The sequence below is a fragment of the Stigmatopora nigra genome, chromosome 18, assembly GCF_051989575.1.
Source record: "Stigmatopora nigra isolate UIUO_SnigA chromosome 18, RoL_Snig_1.1, whole genome shotgun sequence".
NCBI classification, from domain to species: domain Eukaryota; kingdom Metazoa; phylum Chordata; class Actinopteri; order Syngnathiformes; family Syngnathidae; genus Stigmatopora; species Stigmatopora nigra.
Genome location: NC_135525.1, coordinates 8,196,135 through 8,214,028, shown reverse-complemented (window position 1 = coordinate 8,214,028; position 17,894 = coordinate 8,196,135). Strand labels below are relative to the sequence as shown.

The window sequence follows — 17,894 nt, the reverse complement described above, 5'->3', positions numbered from 1 at the left end:
AATCTGTACTGTTCTGCTTTATTCGGTTTTCTGGGAACTACTTATGGCACTTTACTTAACATACATTTTATGCATTTATGCATTTGCAAGAAGATGAAACTAAATGAAAAAGGGATGTTGTAGAACTGAATTATTTTGTGTTGAGCATACTCAACCAAACATATTTTATGTGTAGATATGAAATTTCTAGCTGCATTTCACTTAATTGCTTATTCTGCTGTACTTGGAAATGAGCAGCAATTAGCATTAAGCTTAGGATATCTTAGATATCATCCACCAGCTGTTACAAATACCCTGTAAAAACATGGAATGAATACTGCCATTATTTTTTTATTTCTTTAGTATAAACTGCCACTTTTTTCTTCAGCTTTCAACCTTGCATTTTATATTCCAATGCCGATTATTTGTGGATTTGTGCTGGAAAATTTTACTTTACTTTTACTGTAAGCAATACTCTACAAATTAAGGTAAGTAATAGAGAAATATTAACATCATATCAGTGTGAAATACTACAATCAAGTAATATCATCTATAAATTCCAACCCCATTTGTTTGTAGTTGCCTGATGGGAAAATCCATGGCAAAATTGAATGGAAAGATTTCTATTTTCCAGCGTACACATTGAGGATTAATTAACATGCTGGTAGAGAAGGAGGAGCTGCTGGCTGACATGAAAAAAAGTTCATATTATATGTAGATAATTCATTTTAATGCTTATGCACTCATAAACCCAACTGCAAGTGTTGTCTATTTGCAGAGTTGCATACAGAGAGAGATGACGTGTAACAATTTCAATGGGACAATTGAACAGTGAGGGGAAATATTTCTGGAAACAAATTCATGGAAAAATTAACAATTATTTATCATGCTATGCATTCTGAGCAATGTGGTGTTAAGAGATATATCAGTCCAGCTGCAAAACAATGCTAAAAAGAAAATAACCTTCTACTCTTCCTCCAGTTTGGTGCATCAGAGGCATACCACTAGTCATTTTCAACAGAAATAAGAGATGAGATATGACCATGCCTGAAGTACGTAGTTACACAGCTGTCGTGGTTTCACACATTCACTGAATTAGACGCACATTGACGTCAGCGCAAATGTGTGTTAGCCCAAATAAATTGCATTCTACTATGGAAAGGAGTGTGGGAAGTTAGTCTAGGTTGTTTTACTTCACACTCTTTTTGCAGCTTTTCGCTATATACTCTTAAACACTAGTGTCGTTCTGCAGAACATCCATCGGAAGCGAGACAAATGTTCAGCTCCTTAAATGCAACACCGTCTCTAAAATGATTTGTTCAAACATTTCATGGAGTTAAACTAAGTCCCAACTGAGCCAACTAATTTCTCGAGTCGGTCATCCAAATGGCAGTTAGAGTCACAAATCACCATCACCTTTCAAAGCATCTACTACATGACTTAAGAAACCCGACCATCTTTTAATATACTTCAACTCACAGCCACAGCTAAGCTATAAGCCCATGATTGTTCTTCTGTCATGCTTCATGGAGTTATTACAAGAATAATGATAACTATCAAGTGTCAGGAAAGACTTAGAACATCCTTTTCATGAACAATACTTTCTGATAAATTGCTTCCTTTGCATAATGGGATTACATTGATCCAGCCATGCTATATTTTATCAATTTGACGTTTGTAAAAATAGCACGATTGTTGTGGTCTCACAAATCCAGGTGCCTTACAAGGTTGCAGCCTAGCTCTTCACCCTCATAAATCTTTCAAACAAAGGTTATCATAGGGCCAAGTTTTTGTTCTCCTCAGTCCTACGAAGTTCCCAGTATTTGAGCTCTCTTTGTCGTCATGCTCCATGGAGTTGTAATATTAAAAAATGAGCAGGATGATGTAATTCCCTACTGCTCTTAGTGTTAGGAAGATCATTAGTTGTGACGTGTAAAGACATTCCCTCTACAATACTTAAGCTCCAAAATGCCTCAGAGTTAATTGTGAGACACAAGCCAAGCAGCGCTCAGACAATTTTTTTAGCAGATATTGCAAAGGCCAGTCTTTCCCCGACAAAACACCAACATTCAGTGTGAATAAGATGTTTAAATTGTAACTGGATTCCCTGAAATGTACTGTCCCTAAGAGAGCCCTTTGGACCTCACATGAAATGCAAAACACGTACACTCCTCCCCACAGTCTGCTGGCTCGAATCTGATTGGAATCCTGACGCCATCCTCAATTGTGGCTTCACGGGGTAGCGCAGGGGTGCCCTGTGTATTTCTCTTTCGGGCTTTTTCAAGGCCACAATCATAATACTGGAGGAGGGTCCACCACCACCACCACCACCAGTCCAAGCTTTTAAAAGAAAACTGGCACAGAAAAGAGACCGGCGTCAAAATCCACAAGGAGACCCACTTCAACTATGCAGATGTTAAATTACAGCATATTCATTGCACGTTGCCACAATATTTAACTCGGCAAAGTCCGTGAACACTTCTTAGTAATGTCTGGACACAACACCAGCGTTAAAGTCAAGGTTTTATCAGCTTTTCTTGGTCGGAAAAGAAGCCAACTGGAGATTTTTGTGGCCAATCTGTAATGCAATTGGGCGTTGCTACAATTTGACTGCATATGCAGCGCTTTTTGGAAATATTAATAGTTTATCTTGGATAATAAGTGTTCATAATGCATCTGTGCTGGTGTTCCATTAAAAACCATTGCTTTTTTTCTGCAGGGGGTTCTAACTGCTGTGATAATTATGGTATTTCTTCTAATCATTTTTCTCCAACTATTTCCAGGTTATTATCTCAAACCACCTAAGCATAGCAGAGTGGAATAAAAGGGTTTTGCCCTTGTTACAATTCTTTAATCTCCCATTATGGGTAACTTGCAAGCTTCCACTCCAGCTCTGTGAAATATCATATTGAGAACAAAGTATCAACATGAAAAAGTTATTGGATTGTGTTTTTTAACTTTAGTGGTTAAAGAACATCGCACAACAAGCATTTTAAATCTCAATGACCTTTAAAAGTACTTTTTGAAAACAGCAGTCAATTGTTTCCTTGTAAAAGCTTCCATATTTAATCGAATAAATGTATCAAAACACTTGACCTCAACTACAACATAATGTTTTCACTTTTCATTTCAGTCAACTAAAAAAAATGACTCATTTGGGATCCCCATGTCAGTACTGCAGTCTTATAATAATATTGGCAATGGTGCTACTACTTATTGGACGAACAAAGAAAAATGATTATAGTTTTTTTCAGTTTTCCAGGAACATAGATGCTAAACGCTCAGTTGTACTTTTCGTTGTACTACATAAAAAGCACACATTTCCTTTTAAATTGAACATTATCTGTTCCTAGAAGCCATATCATAAACATAAAGTTCACCAATCTGTCCAACTCGCTAACAAGCAAATCTACCAACAAATATTTTACCAACAAATGTAATACATCCCGCATTTCACACACGTCAGAGTGCTTTAGATCCTCGTTCTGATAGCTTAAGAACATGTCAATGTATTTTAACGGTGGGAATTGAATCCACTTGAGAGCCAGAGGTGGAGGAACATTTAGCTTTGGATGGGTATGGCATGTGGAAAACAAGGCTTTCTTTGAGCCATTTTAATTAGCAATGTTCATACCCTGGCTGCTGTCTTTTATGATTGGACCACTGAAAGGCTTTTTGTTGGCCTAATGAAACGTTTTGAGGGTTATGTTCCTGAATTGAACTTTGTTTTCATAAGTGCTCACACGCGTGCGTGTGCACATGCATGCATGAGCATCAGTTTGCATTTGCGTTTTAAACACAGTTACTGATGGGCGCCTCCTTTCTGTGTTCCAGTCCTATTGGCAATGCAGCTTTGTTTTGCCTTCTTTGGAAACTTGTTGTTTTAGGGCCTTAGCCATTGCCCATAATTGCTGAAACGAGGTCAGGTATTTGTCTGTCTTTATAATTTATTATGGTGTCCCTTAATAATATGAAATAAGATCAGTGGTTAGAAAAAAATCGCAACCTCAGACAGATCACATACTCCAGATAAGTTAAATATGTAGCATCCTGGTGCTTTGACTGGAATTACTTTCTAAACAGTCAACCCTTTGTATAATCTTATTCCCTAAAGACACTGGTGCTTGCCTTTCAATAAATAACATTATTGAAAAACATGTTTTTAGAAGACCCTGCAGAACAGAGATTGTAAATTCATACATTCACGATGTTGCCGTGATGAGGACAATTATATTTGAATTTATAATCAGCTCCTTTCCCAGTCTTGTACTTTTTTCCTCAAATGCCGCAAGTTCTCAAGCAAACTGGGTTAGTCAGGCTAAAGCTTGGTCAAAGTTCACTGTTGATGCTTTTGTGTGTTGTAAGAAGGAGCTCAACGAATGCATTCGTCTTGATTTAATTGCTGCCTTTGTCAAATAACAAATGAGAAAAATTGTGCCAAGCAAGCCAAAGGGGGCTTTAAGCAGAGTAGCCAATGTTTGAGCTTTTCTTTTTTTTAATGCTGAGAAAATGATTAGGCATTTATAAAAAATGAATGCCACTCAGTAGATAACAGGCTGAATTAAATTCCACATTGGTTTCTAAAATTCACGATTCAATTTCTTATAATCTCATATTGGTTTGCTTCTTCTTTTTCAACCACTCTATCTATGCCCATTATTATCCAGAGCTAGTTACGTGCGCTATTTGGTCAAGTGTTGTCGCTGTCTCGCTAAAAGTGCTGTTGATCAAATCACTCTGAATTGGCGACACAAAACATTTTCCACTGTGAATCAATCAATAGATGAAATTGTCCAATTAGAATTGCCATTCAAACTACTCTCTCATCATGCTGTTCACTTTTTGCTGGGAGCAACTTGCCTTTGAGAGGTTTTGGACATTTTAACTCCAACTTGGAATTGAACCAGATTTCTTTTGTGGTGGTTTATTGTATGCTTGAGCTTTTCATCAGATTTTATCATAAAATAAACGTTGCAGCATCATATCAGTGCATGTAAGTACAAGTTTTGTTAAGATTACTAAACGGGCCTCCTTCCTCCAAGACTATTGCATCATTATACCCTTCTCGCTGGTAGGACGCTATCCCAGAACAGCTGCTTGGGCGGGCTATTGCCGAGGCTTCTCAGGCAGCCAGTTGCCAGTAGATCCCCCTTCGGTATGGCCCACCTGCTTCACATGTTCCGTTTTCCCCTAAAGCCCTCAAAGGGATTCCCTGCACCCCCATATATGTTCAGTTTGACACGGCACGTTTGAAGTGGTGATCCTATACATTCTGCAGCCAATTGAAGTTATCATCCTATTGTCATGTGTTTGATCCGAATCTTTAAAGTCTTACCAGTGTTCTTAATGCAGTTGTTGGTCAAGAGCCAAAATCCAAACTAAGTGTAGGTTTAGATAACTATTAATTACAACCATTGATGAGAAAAACATATTTCCCATTTTTCTGATATGTTTTATTTATTTTTTTAAACCACTGTCGATGTCAAAGAGCATTAGCATCAATGGATGTCGGTAGCTGACATTCACAGCTCAGTGGTACTAATTTAATTTAAAAAGCCCTTGAAGGAGGGGTCCAGCCTTAATACCACCAATTAAGGGTTTCTTTGCCATCTGATGAAAATCCCACACCTCGTTTATGTGAGTCATACTGGAAAATATGCCTCTTTGTCTTTGAGGTCGACCAAGTCTTTGGAGATGCTGCACAGGGTCAGTCGGAGAGGCTGTGGGAGTGGGAGAGAAAGTTTTGGAGGGGCTGTGAGGGGTTGGTCAAACAGATAAGCCGTCCTATGAGGTCATTTCAATGAGAAAATTGCCCTTTGCAAGATCTTTTTACAAAGACAGGTGGTAATGTGGGTTGTGTTTGGAAAAAAAAACTAAAGAACTAGGAAAAAATAGAGCACATGCAGGGATTTTAATTCATTTTAATGATGGTTAAGAGCATTGCTTTTTAGGATTTAAGCTCTTATCTCAAAGTGCAGTTAAAAGAGTAGAGGGAAAAAAATTGCTGACTCTTTAATTAGTGGTTCTAGGTTTGGAAAAGTGCTTAAACTTTGAATAAATAGCTCGACTTGCTGCCTGACTTAATACTTGGTGGTTGTTAGATGGAGAAACCCAACATTATACATGGATAAAACGTTTGTTTAGATTTAATTTTTACCCGTCCTATTTTCTACTCAACGTCAAACTGAAACATTGGCAAACAAGTCAAGTAGATTAACATGTATTTGTATTTTTTTTCCCTGTTAAAATGATTTGGAAAATACGAGGCACTGTCTACAACTCTTACTGCAACCTCATGTCTCCTCTGGGAAATTTGGCATTGTCAAGAGTGTTTGGTAACTTCAACGGAAATATATTTCACAAAGATGTGTGTCCGACAAATAATATTTCACATTGATTGAATAATTTGTCACTAAAAATATGTTTTAGTACTTTACATGAATCTGTGGGACTGACTTGGTTATATTTTTTTGCCATTAATAATGTTCTACAGTCATTGCTCTTTTTGTTAGGCTGCCTGTTTTCTTGTTTGCAATTATCTTTATTTTTTTTTCCTTGACAAAAAGAAGAAAATGAAGCATTTTAGCTACAGCACTAAATCAAACTGTAGTGCCATAATATTTTTAGACTACCTACCAAATCGTGCCTAATGACGAAGGGAAAAATAATAAATAAGTCCCATTTTAGAGAGGGCATTTTTCTTTTGATCCAAAAACAAGAACAATTAAATTGAGACATCTGTTAATTTAACATTTTCAGCTTTTGGGGGGTAACTACATACCTGTCAACCTCGAACCATTTGTGATCTTACCAAATTTTGTTTTCGCCCTTACATATATGTATAAATACATGGAAAATCTTACCACTTTACTTTTTTGTAAAAAATCACGAACAACAAGTAGAAAATGAAAGTAAACATAAACAAGGGAACAGGAAACGGAAATCACATGGTGAAAGTGTTACAAAACGAAATGTTTATCATGATCTTTTTTTTTTAGCCAATCAGAGGCGCCGGTACATATATCACTTGGCAGACATGCGTTTCCGGGAAGAAACAATGGCGGATGGTGAAAAATGGCTAGAAAGTGCCTTAATTTATTTTTTTTTCTCAAAATCACCGTTTAGCGTACCATTTTCATGTGTACAGCGTACCAATATAAAAATGGGCTTTCAGTTGTACCAATTACGGCGAGAACGTACCAGTTGACAGGTATGTAACTATATTCTGAAAAAACAACATAACAGGATTTTAGTAGTCATAGAAGAAAAAGAAAAACTTATATATGCTGAAATGTCATCCCAAATATACACATTTTGTTAAATCAGAAAAACATGCAGTTTCTTAATGATTTTATTTCTCTTTTCTTCCCAAGGTCGGACTTTGGAATCTCGAAGTTTACCCATCGTCTCTCCCTGAAAGAACGTCCAGCCAAAGCTGAGAAGACCGTGTCTGAACGAGCGCATTCCTACAGGCGACGCTCGCTGAGTGTGGATTGGTGAGTGCAAAGACCTTATTTATCAGCCCGATTTATTCTGTGCTGTGAGGGCAGAGACTGAGTGGCGGTTACAGGGTCTCGTTCTGTCTTTGGTTGGAGAGCACCCAGCATCTTCAGTGGCGCCAGCCCATCTCGCCGCGCTCCAGTCGGCAGGCAGACGCTAAAAGGAAGTCTGAAAGCGTTCCATAGCCAGGCCACTTTCACTTCCCCATCGTCAATCCTTCTTATTCTTCCCCCTTGTTGCCTAGCCTCCCTCCGCTCGTTTATTGACCCATTCATACTGCCATACGCTCGTCTGGCATTTTCACTGAACTTCCTGTTGTGTATTCTTGGCTCTTCTTACCACTGGGAAAAGGACCTCATTTGCCCGACTTAGCAGTCATGGACCAAAGTGGTTTCCGGGTTTTTTTGTCTCCATGGTAACAATAGTACTTGCACAAACAGACAAGTAGACGCGCCTAATGGACATGAACTAGCACAATTCCTGACATATAAGGACATTAAAAAGTTTAAGTAGGATTATGGGCCGAATATAGCATATTAACAAAAAAAAATAGCCACGACTGTTATGTGGGTAGCATAATTTTACCATAAAATGACCCTAAAATTAGTATTTATGTACACCATGAAAAATGACTAGACCATAGGGTGCTATTTTTTACTGTTTTAAGTCAATTTGCGTTTTCTTGTGAAAAAAAAATGAAAAGTGAAAGAAAAAAAATACAGTACAGGTACCCTATTCTTTCCAGAGTCATGTAAGGACCTACTGTAAGGTTGTACGGGGTCTTTTGTCGACCTTACATGGCTTAATGTGTGGTCTTAGGGTTTATGTCACGAACCACTGTGTGGTCTATCAGCGGGATGGCGATGTTAAACGTATGGGATTCGCCGTGTACGTGTAGTGTGAGGTCTTTGACTTTTTAACGGCTCTTAGTTCTTTTTTTTTTTTTCCTGTTGCATTGCTAGCGAAAGCGACCCGGACTACTTTGCGTACTGATTGATGTGGTCTGCTTTTAATGAAACGCAGTGGCAAGATTGGACATGCTCATTTACGAGAAAGTGGGGAGCTTGTTTAAAGCTGCATTTCGACTTTCTCTGGGGTGAGCCACCATTACGAGAGCGTGACCGCTCTTTTTGTGACATCATAAACCTGGGAACTTGGGAGTAGACATTGAATACAGAGTCATACTACTGGGAAGCCAAGCTAAATGAGACCAGCTACTGACTGGACAAGCGGTATTTCTTTGGTACGTAAAGTCAATGAATCATTAAAATTCCATGGCTTTTGCACTGCTTCCTAAAACTTTTTGTTCATTATTAAAGAATGTTAATCATTCATTCATCTTCCCGAGCCACTTATCCTCATCAACGTTGTAGGTTTGTAAAAATCCTACTTGAACTTTGGATGACTGTAACAATCACAATGCATATTGAGTAGGAGGCTTAGGAAGGCGTTTGAGCTATTTAATGACAGTAAACTTATCGTGCAGTACACGGCTGGGTTTAGAGATAACGTGGTTGCACCTGTTGATTTGGTTGCTGTCTTACTGATAAACTTGAGAAACTGTAGCAGAGCTTTGTTGATGTTCGCTCAGTTGCTACAATACCGAGTATGTGGCATTCTGCTCTTATTTTATTGTTTCTTATCACATTTGGGCCTGATGCAGTTAAGATTGATTCTTGTTGTGTGTGGCACTTGAGCTTTTCTAAATCCTACATTGGAAGGATGTTACGATTATCTGGTACTAGCATGTGGGATATTGTTTTTGTGTGTGTAGTCTTTTATGCCATCAGAATTCAATCCCCAGAAACTCATGGAGTGCAAGGTCACCATTAGATAAATCAATGTGTGTACCTTGACGCCAACATTGTCCCAATAACTGATGGCAATCATTTAATTTTATACTGTGAGAAACATCAAATGGACCAGTGGTTGCCCTTAGCAGTGAAGCAATCTCACAAGCCTTAACGATGATATATATAGTGGTAAAAGTTTATGTTGAGTTGGAAGCGGGTTCTCACAATTCAGGATTTTGTGAGGCGTGGGAGCCACAAGTGTCAAGCAAGAAACACTTTTATAAAATACAAACAAAATATGATTGTTATTGATGAGTTTATTGAGCTGTAGAGTGAAGGTTTTATTACAGTTACCATTGTTTTTACAATTGTAATCATTAACATTGCTATATGGACAAAAACAGGCTAAAATGAAAGTAAATTTCTCCATAAAGTTTTATATTAATATTTCTCATTATCATTGTTTTTTGGAGCTTTATGTCCAAATCAAGATAAATAATTTATCGTGGTCTAATGTTAGTTTTTATTAAACCCATGGTTTATTGCGAAGAAGATTTCAAGATTTACTACTTCAGGACCATAGACAGTACCACCTATTTATTTATCCATGACTCCATTAGGCTCTTGTTGTAAAACACAACCATTGTTGTTGTCATTTCCAATAAAACTTATTACTGCTATGCTTTCGTGAAACACGTATATACGCCTATTTAAAGACAAATTAATGATAAACTGTAAGTAAATAGCAATTTATATTTACACGGCAATGTAATTCTGTCAATCAGAGGAGGATTGGGGTTAGAGATGTTAATGGTATTTCATTTCCTAAAGTTGACCACATGCTCCTAATAATTATTTTACCCAGGCAGTCTTTCTAAATGAATTCCAAAGTGACAATACATGAATTAGAATGCAGCATTGAAGTCCAGTTGTTTTGTATGCATGTTTGCCGTCTGTGTATACAAAGGCTTAATCATAGAGAAGAGAATAAACTTCATCTACGAGGGCCCCCGCCTGAGCGCCTCCCTTCATCGCTCTCCCAGATAAACAGCCGTGGGACTTTAAACATGGCGCCCGGTCGGCGTGTGACTGAGAGAACGGGCCAACTGGTGGCTTCAGTCCGTGGCCAAGGGTCACCTCCGCCCCTCTCTTGTCCGTAGCTGGGTGGGTGGCATATGGCGGCCCAGGCGGGGACCCCTTTGGAGTGATACATACACTCACACTGAGAGACACACAAGGCCTGGAGCCACCCAGGCTGGGCCCTCAATCGCCCGTGGGAGACATAGTGTCACCAAGCTTCTGAGAGAGGAGGGGTCTTGTTTGTGTGGACGCTTGTGTACGTGTGTGTGTGAGAGATCCATCCTCAGATGTCCCCCCCCCCCCCCCCTTCCTGAGAACATCAGCAGTGAGCCACCACCACATACCCATGGCGACTCCGCTGTCTCTGCTCATCAAAATTAAGAGATTTACCTCTGCTAGCTAGCTCACACAGACACTAACATCGAGCCAACAGGTGGCAAGCCTTGCTTCAGCACAGCAGGCCCACCTCAAAGGTTAAACATACAACGGACCGCCTACTCTTTCCCTTCTACTCTCCCCAGGGGGGGCGAGAAAATGCGCGGAAGGATGAGATGAAAAAGCCTCAGGAAAAAAAAAAAGAGGTGAAGAGATAAACATGGCCACGAGGTAGCGGGCGATGCATCGTCCTCTAGGCACGCGTACTAGGCGTCCATGCCCGTGGTCTTTCACAGTTTGTTCCAACTCGCCAATTATGCACACAGCTCACACTTCAAAGCGAGTCATGTATGAGTTAATTCCTACAAGGTTGTGTTACCCTTTTAATAACTGTGACCGGCAGCAGATGGGACCCAAGATCAGTACCACCGCCGCTGCCATCGCGACACTCTTTTAGCATTTCGCGGCAAACCGGAGGAAAAGTTCACTGCACGAACTAGAACAGCCGCTATATGTAATCAGTCAATGTAAAAGAAAGAGTGATAGAATATGACTTCTTAAATCAGTGTGAGTCAATGTCACCTGAAAATAACCTTATTGAGCATGCATTTTTCTTGGGAGTAAACCTCTAGACTAACAGCGTGGAAAAGCATCCTAATAAAAGAGGAGTTAGTATTCTTTTTCGTCGTATTATAAACTACTTAAGGTTATCACTCTTTTAAAAAGTTAGTTCAGTATCATTTCAGATTGGAAAGTTATACAAAATGCCTTAAAGTGACAGCAATATGACAACAGCTGGCAGCATATACATTCATCTAACCTGGTATTTTAGAATTTGACAGATCCTGCTTGGGAAAAACAAAGTTGTGCCTCCCTAATTATCTAACTTTTGATTTATATTTTTCCCAAAAGCTCAAAGGATTTTTTCTCAAGGTCATCATATTGAGCACAGGGCAACATGAAGATGGCCTTGACAACACAGGTGCAGAAGATACCAGAAAAATCCTTTTAAGAGAGTTTAAAAGAGCGGCAACAACAAAAAAACACATTAGACTTCAGATTGGCTACTTCAAAAGATATTTCTGACACTAGTCCAGTAACTTTCCTAACACACCATAGTCATGTACAGCAATAACTTGCCTGGTCCCCAACTTAAAAAGTTATTTTCAACCCCTCACTTACAAAAAAAAGTCCGGTTTTAAGAACACTAAATGTGCAGCCAAGGAGAACTAAATTAGATTTTTCATGCTTTGTCTGTTTTTGAAGAAAATAACTAATGTTTGAATGTGATACCTCAGTATTAAATAACTCTTAATTTCCGGTCAACTCCCATAAATTCAAGTCATTCCTATGGAAAGTTTCCAATTTGGAATATTTTCAAAATTCCTTAGTTTATATTCCCACAGAAATGTTCCACCCCTTTGCAATCTAAACATGCATACACAGGAATTTTCTAATGAGGCTGCTTATCAGATTTTCTTCTCAAATCCCAGCTCATATGAATGTTTCCCGGTCAGGTAGCCGACCGACTTCCAGGTCCTTTAACCTTTTTTTGAATGAGCTCTGCACATGTGTTGAACTCGTCCCGCCTTAACGACACCTTTGGGAGCTGAATTGAAAAGCAATGCTGAAACCCGAACACAAAACCAGATACATCACTCCATAAAACAGCTTCCATATAAATGCGACCCGAGAGATTGGAGTAAATCTCATTGTCTTTACTGGCCGGACGGACGGAGCATTAAGCGAAACTTCACATGCGACTGTTGGGGGCGACCGCACACATGCCTGTGTTTTAATATCCAGCAAAACGGGTTTGTTGTGTTGCCATGTCGACGGAGCGAGAGACGCCGTAGGTCAGCGTGTTGGCATGGCCTCATGTTGCTTAAAAGCTGATAAGAGCCAAACTGAGTGGACGCCTAAATGAATCTAGTAATAAAGCCGCCATCTCTCCATGCTCTCTCCCTCCTTCCACTGTGAGTGTGTTATGTGTGTGTGTGTGTGTGTGTGTGTGTGTGTGTGTGTGTGTGTTTGTGTGCGCGCTCTGTGTCCAAAATCCTGGTTGCTTCCAGCCTGTCTGGTGCCAAGACTCGGATTTCAGAATTTCCTTCTACAAGCCACATTTAGAGCGGCCAGCGTACTCTCTGTGTGCGCGTACATGTGTGTATGTGTGTCCGTTTCGCAACATTCTCCTCTCACTGTCTCCCGGCCTGCCACCCTGTTTTCTTTAAACCAGTCTTAAACACCACACTAAAGTGTTTTCAAGTCATTTTTTTATTTGTAATATTTCCATTCTTCGCTTAAAAATGATCACCCTATGTGTCGCCTTCCCTGGTGGAAAGTCGCTGCCGTGGATAATTTTAGCAAACATATAATTCAATCCGAAAAATAAGGAATAACCCATTACTAATGTATATATAAACATTGAACTAACATATAACCGGCCCCTGGGGGCTTTGCCAAGCACTTGGGAGAGGGGGGGGGGGGGGACATAAACATGCCTAATAGCATTTAGAAAAATATAGATTAAAAATTCCATCATGTCAAACAGTGATTGAGGGAAATGTATGAATCAGGTCTGCGTAAATGCCTTGAGGAAAGCATTTTTTGTTTTAAACTACAAAAACTTTTTAGATACATTGAAGAATATTTCTTAGTTCAGCTCAAGCGTACTGTCTGAAAACTCTTTGAACCATGGGTGTTCAAAATTGCTCAGCCATGTGCATGACAACTTGGAGTTACCCGAAGAATAGATTTTTTTTTATAGTTTACCTGAATTATTAGCATGTCAAGACACTAACAAACCTTAAAAAAAATGAGAAAGAGCCTCAGGTTATACAGAAATACAATTAACATTGAGAATCATTATTCCAATTTCAATGTCTAACAGTTTTGCATCCACACATACCAATCACAATATAAAAAACACACACTAACGTCAAATCCATTATCTCTTCATGCATGTAATTGCCGATTTGACTCTCCATAGACATTTAATGGGCGCAAATAGCAGTGCCGAAAGTAAAATCATATGTTTAGCACGTGATTCCTCGATGTTTTTAGACAAACAAATAGTCTTGACAACAGCCATTTGAAACTTTTTAATTGTATTTATTTTCTGGCACTTGTAAGCATACCCTGTGCATTTCGCAATGGAACTGTCGAATGGTCATATTGGGCAGAATTTTCCACTCGGCTACCCGCGTTGACATGTTTTTGAGATAGCCCCACTCATGAGCTGTTAAGTACATACTTGTGGCTCCTTTTAAATGAACTCCAACAACTCTGCAATCCTTTAACCAGTTGGAGCTTTTTATATACAAGGTTTTCACATCATCGCTGTCAGGCTTGAAGAAAAGTGTACATACATTAGAGACCTCAACTTTGCGTGACTTCATGGTCTTTGCATTCCCTGTCTGAGGAAGAATGATGGTTGTTTGTTCATTGTGATCACTGCATGAGCTCACAGTTGATGTGTTTGTTGTGGCATAAGTTATGGCTTTTTGGGTCAGACACTTACAAAATGGTTGTTTCTTTGGTAAACAGATGACACTGCAGGGGGGGGAATTTAGAAAAACGAGTCAGAGCAATTATTTGCATTTTACATTTAAAGTTGGGATGTATACATGTAGGATAGAGATGGGAATAAAACAACCAAAAGAACATGTTTTATTAGATATATTAGTCTTAGGTAACCCAAAAAAAGTGTTCATTTGTGGGGGGTTTTGCGATAAAATGTTTGTAAATTCTCATCATAGCAAATAAGAATTGTCCCTAAGAGAAAAATGCTTTAATCTAGTCATTCACATTGACTGCTTTTGTTACCAAACATAACAAAAGTGCCTTGTTTCATCCCTTACTTCCAGATTTGTCTTTAGGAAATTACATCTCAATCTGATATGTAAGATGTAGCATCTCTTTGAAAGTCCAACCTCACTCTGATGTCGTCAGAGAGTGATGGGGCACAATCCTGCCGACAGAAAAAAAACTCATCTGTTCCATCTCAGGCAAATAACAATAAGCCCGGGGCCGGATTCCGATGGGCTTTCTCTTTGAAATGGGATACCGACACACACGCATTACAAATATATCTCGTTTTATCTTCCGGGCCAGGCCCATGGAAAAATTATTCCAAATACCTGCCACGCTTTATCTGGAATAGGTTCGACCCGGCCGGGAACACGAGGATGTCTAAAATAAGTCGTCTATTACGGGAGGGAGTGGAGATGGATGGGACAGAGCGGGAAGGGACAGGGATCGTGGGGGTATTTTAGGTGTATAGGCCCAGTGAAAAAGGCCTTGTTGCAAAGGGGGCTGCTTAAACGGCGTCGCCGCTGTCAGCTGTCTTTTTCGCCCCGGCCCGCATGTGCAATGGGAGGGTTTGTGTGCGCAAGCGTGCTCGTGTGGACTCACACGTCCATAGCGGAGCGGCAATATAAATAATATTTTTCCTACAGATGTTCTGGACTTGACAAATTTACTCATGACCTGTTGAATGCTTTTGACATATGTCAACGTGGCCTATACTGACTCCAATCTCTTTATTTACCTTCCTTTGCTTTGCCAGACTTTTCACATCACTTTGTTGGTTTTGCAATTCATCTAATGATGTTGTCTGAACGCATTTTCATATGATGTTTTAGCTGGCTAACGAACATTTGAACTGGGCTTTTTTCTAGGAACACGAGATGAACAGATTAAAATATGGAGGCCTCTGGTTTAGACCTCCTGTTTTCGTGTTATGATATTTAATAGAGACCTACCCAGCTTTAGAGCAAGAACTTTGTGCTTAAGTGTAATCAAAAATTCAATACTTATAGCCTCTCTGGAACATTATATTGAGTTTAGGACATGTGTATCTCAGGTATATATATCTTTAATGAACCTATCTATCAATGTCCTAAAGATCACCCTGAAAAGTCAGAACTAAGTGTATTTTTTAATGATTTTTGCGCCATAGCACTCTAATTTACAAATACTCTAATGGAACAACAGTAGGAGTTTCTGCCAAAGACTTGTCAGGCTAATTTCCATGTGACATCATCTTAAAGCAGAACTGAAAAGTTTTTCTTTCCTGGATATTATCTTGAGATTCATGCGTGTTCATTGAAACTTTTCGTTCCACATTCTCAGATGGAAGTAGTTTCTCTCTCTCACTCAGAATTCTCAGTCCAATCCACATGACATAGCCTTGACAAGGTATTTAAAAGATGTCCGACACGGACTACACGCTATTCTGCTACGCAGTTATCATCACTTTACCAGATTAATTAAAGGCCGATGAAGATGTGAAACATGAGACAGCTGGTAAGGGGACGAGGGGTGCAGGAAGATGAATGAGACCCAGAAAGGAACAGAAGGGGAGAAAGCTGTTGAAAGTTACCACTTGAGGGCTTCATTTATCTTCCTGGCTCCCGTGTGGTGCGTGGGACCTATCGCATAGTCTGTCACCGTCGCCTGTAGGCTCGTGCTGACATTTCCTTCAGCGGCTGAGTGTGCGCCGACACCACTGAGCAGACGCGCCTCGACAGGGTTCCCATGACGGACTGTAGAAGGAGCATATTCTCCATACCAGTCGTCCCAAGACACAAGAGGCCGAAAAGACGCTTATCTGTTAGAAAGCCTGGTGAGGTGAGGCTGAAGAGAGCGAAACTTCTCGGATGGAAGGATATGACATATTTAGCTGTAAACAGTAGTTAAAAAATGACAAGGTATTAATCATTTTGGGTTTTAACAACACGTTTTATCAATTGTGGCCTTTGAAAAGGTTCAGAAACTGACATTTTTGGCTGATATTTAGTGTGGTGTGAGTCATCTCCATCTCTATGTGGGATTGGGTAGAGAATGAAGGTGGCATCGTGATGTTTACTGTAAGCTCAGAGTCATTCAACCTTTTTTCTTTCCTCCATCCTTTGTTCATGCAGGGCTGATTCAGCCAAGATGACGCAGCCCATGAGGGGTGACCAGGCCCACCAGCCTACCCCGGCTCGCAAGTCAGCCAGCCTGTCTTCGCCAAGTGCGGCTCGCCGCCTGTACCGCAACTTGTCTGGAAAGTTCCGTGTTAGCACCAACCCCTCTGCCCTGGAGGACAGTGTGGTGTCAGGACGGGGAGGAGACAAGGAGAGGTTGCGCAAAACCACCGTAGTAAGTGCTAGGGAACGTCGGGGAAAAAATAATAAGCACACGGGTCATGGTTGTCTAAAAATAGCTTGGGAAGCAGGTAGTAACATCACATGCTCTTGAGCGCCTGCTTTCTTTTGCAGTCCAATGACTTTAAACACTGTGGTTGTGTGAATTCACTGATACAATTCAGCAGTATTCTTCTTGAATGCCCCACAAACTGTCTTTGTGTCACAGTTCCAGAGCAATGAAGCACTCTTTGAGGCAGTGGAGCACCAGGAGTTGGATTTGGTGCAGTTGTTGCTCTCCCAGTACAGCTTAGAGGAGCTGGACCTCAACACACCAAACAGTGAAGGCCTCCTGCCACTTGATATCGCCATCATGACCAACAATGTGCCCATGGCAAATCTTTTACTCCGGGCTGGGGCAAAAGAAAGTCCGCACTGTGAGTACCAACACATCAAATCTTGTCCAGTCACTTACTGTCATTGATCTAGATAAAATTCTCATCCATTATGACTGGTAGGGTTGAATAAAGTAATGTTCATTTGCTGAAACCCAACCAGTTTGAATGATTTGGGTAAATAGACTATATGATATCCAATAACTTCCAAACAGACATAACATGTATCAAATGTGTGGGTGTGTTTCTGTAATGCTTTTTTTTGCTTAAAAATGTATATCCATCCATCGAACCGAGACCCTGATTGTTGAATATCGCCATAGCAACTGTTGTGAGTGGAAAAGGAATGTTAATGAAGCTTAGTCATTCAATGTAGTTTTGTCACAACATGGCTCGCAGCAGTCACCGATTATTTTGCGCTCCAGCTGACGCCTTGGAGGCAAAGAAACAGAGGTTGCCATAGATGCACAGTGCGATTTCGGACACCGCTAAAATAGCCCATGGCATTGCCCAAAGCAATGACCTGCCTACCTTCACTGGATCCATTACACATATTCCTACCTTGTGTTCCTTTGGCTGGTGATGTTGTATGTGGCTGTGTAAGAGTGTAGGTTTTATGTTAGTCTGGCTGTCTCCATGTGTTG

At 40.0% G+C, this 17,894-nt stretch overlaps 1 protein-coding gene across 1 annotated transcript in view; it reads left to right on the top strand.

Moving 5' to 3' along the window:
• Positions 1 to 17,894, top strand: part of ankfn1b (ankyrin repeat and fibronectin type III domain containing 1b) — a 77,074-nt gene that overhangs the window by 42,865 nt on the left and 16,315 nt on the right. Inside the window, exons 5-7 of the mRNA XM_077739606.1 lie at positions 7,353 to 7,475; positions 16,652 to 16,871; positions 17,085 to 17,292. Coding sequence (XP_077595732.1) covers positions 7,353 to 7,475; positions 16,652 to 16,871; positions 17,085 to 17,292 — 551 coding nt within the window. The remainder of the gene's footprint in view (positions 1 to 7,352; positions 7,476 to 16,651; positions 16,872 to 17,084; positions 17,293 to 17,894) is intronic.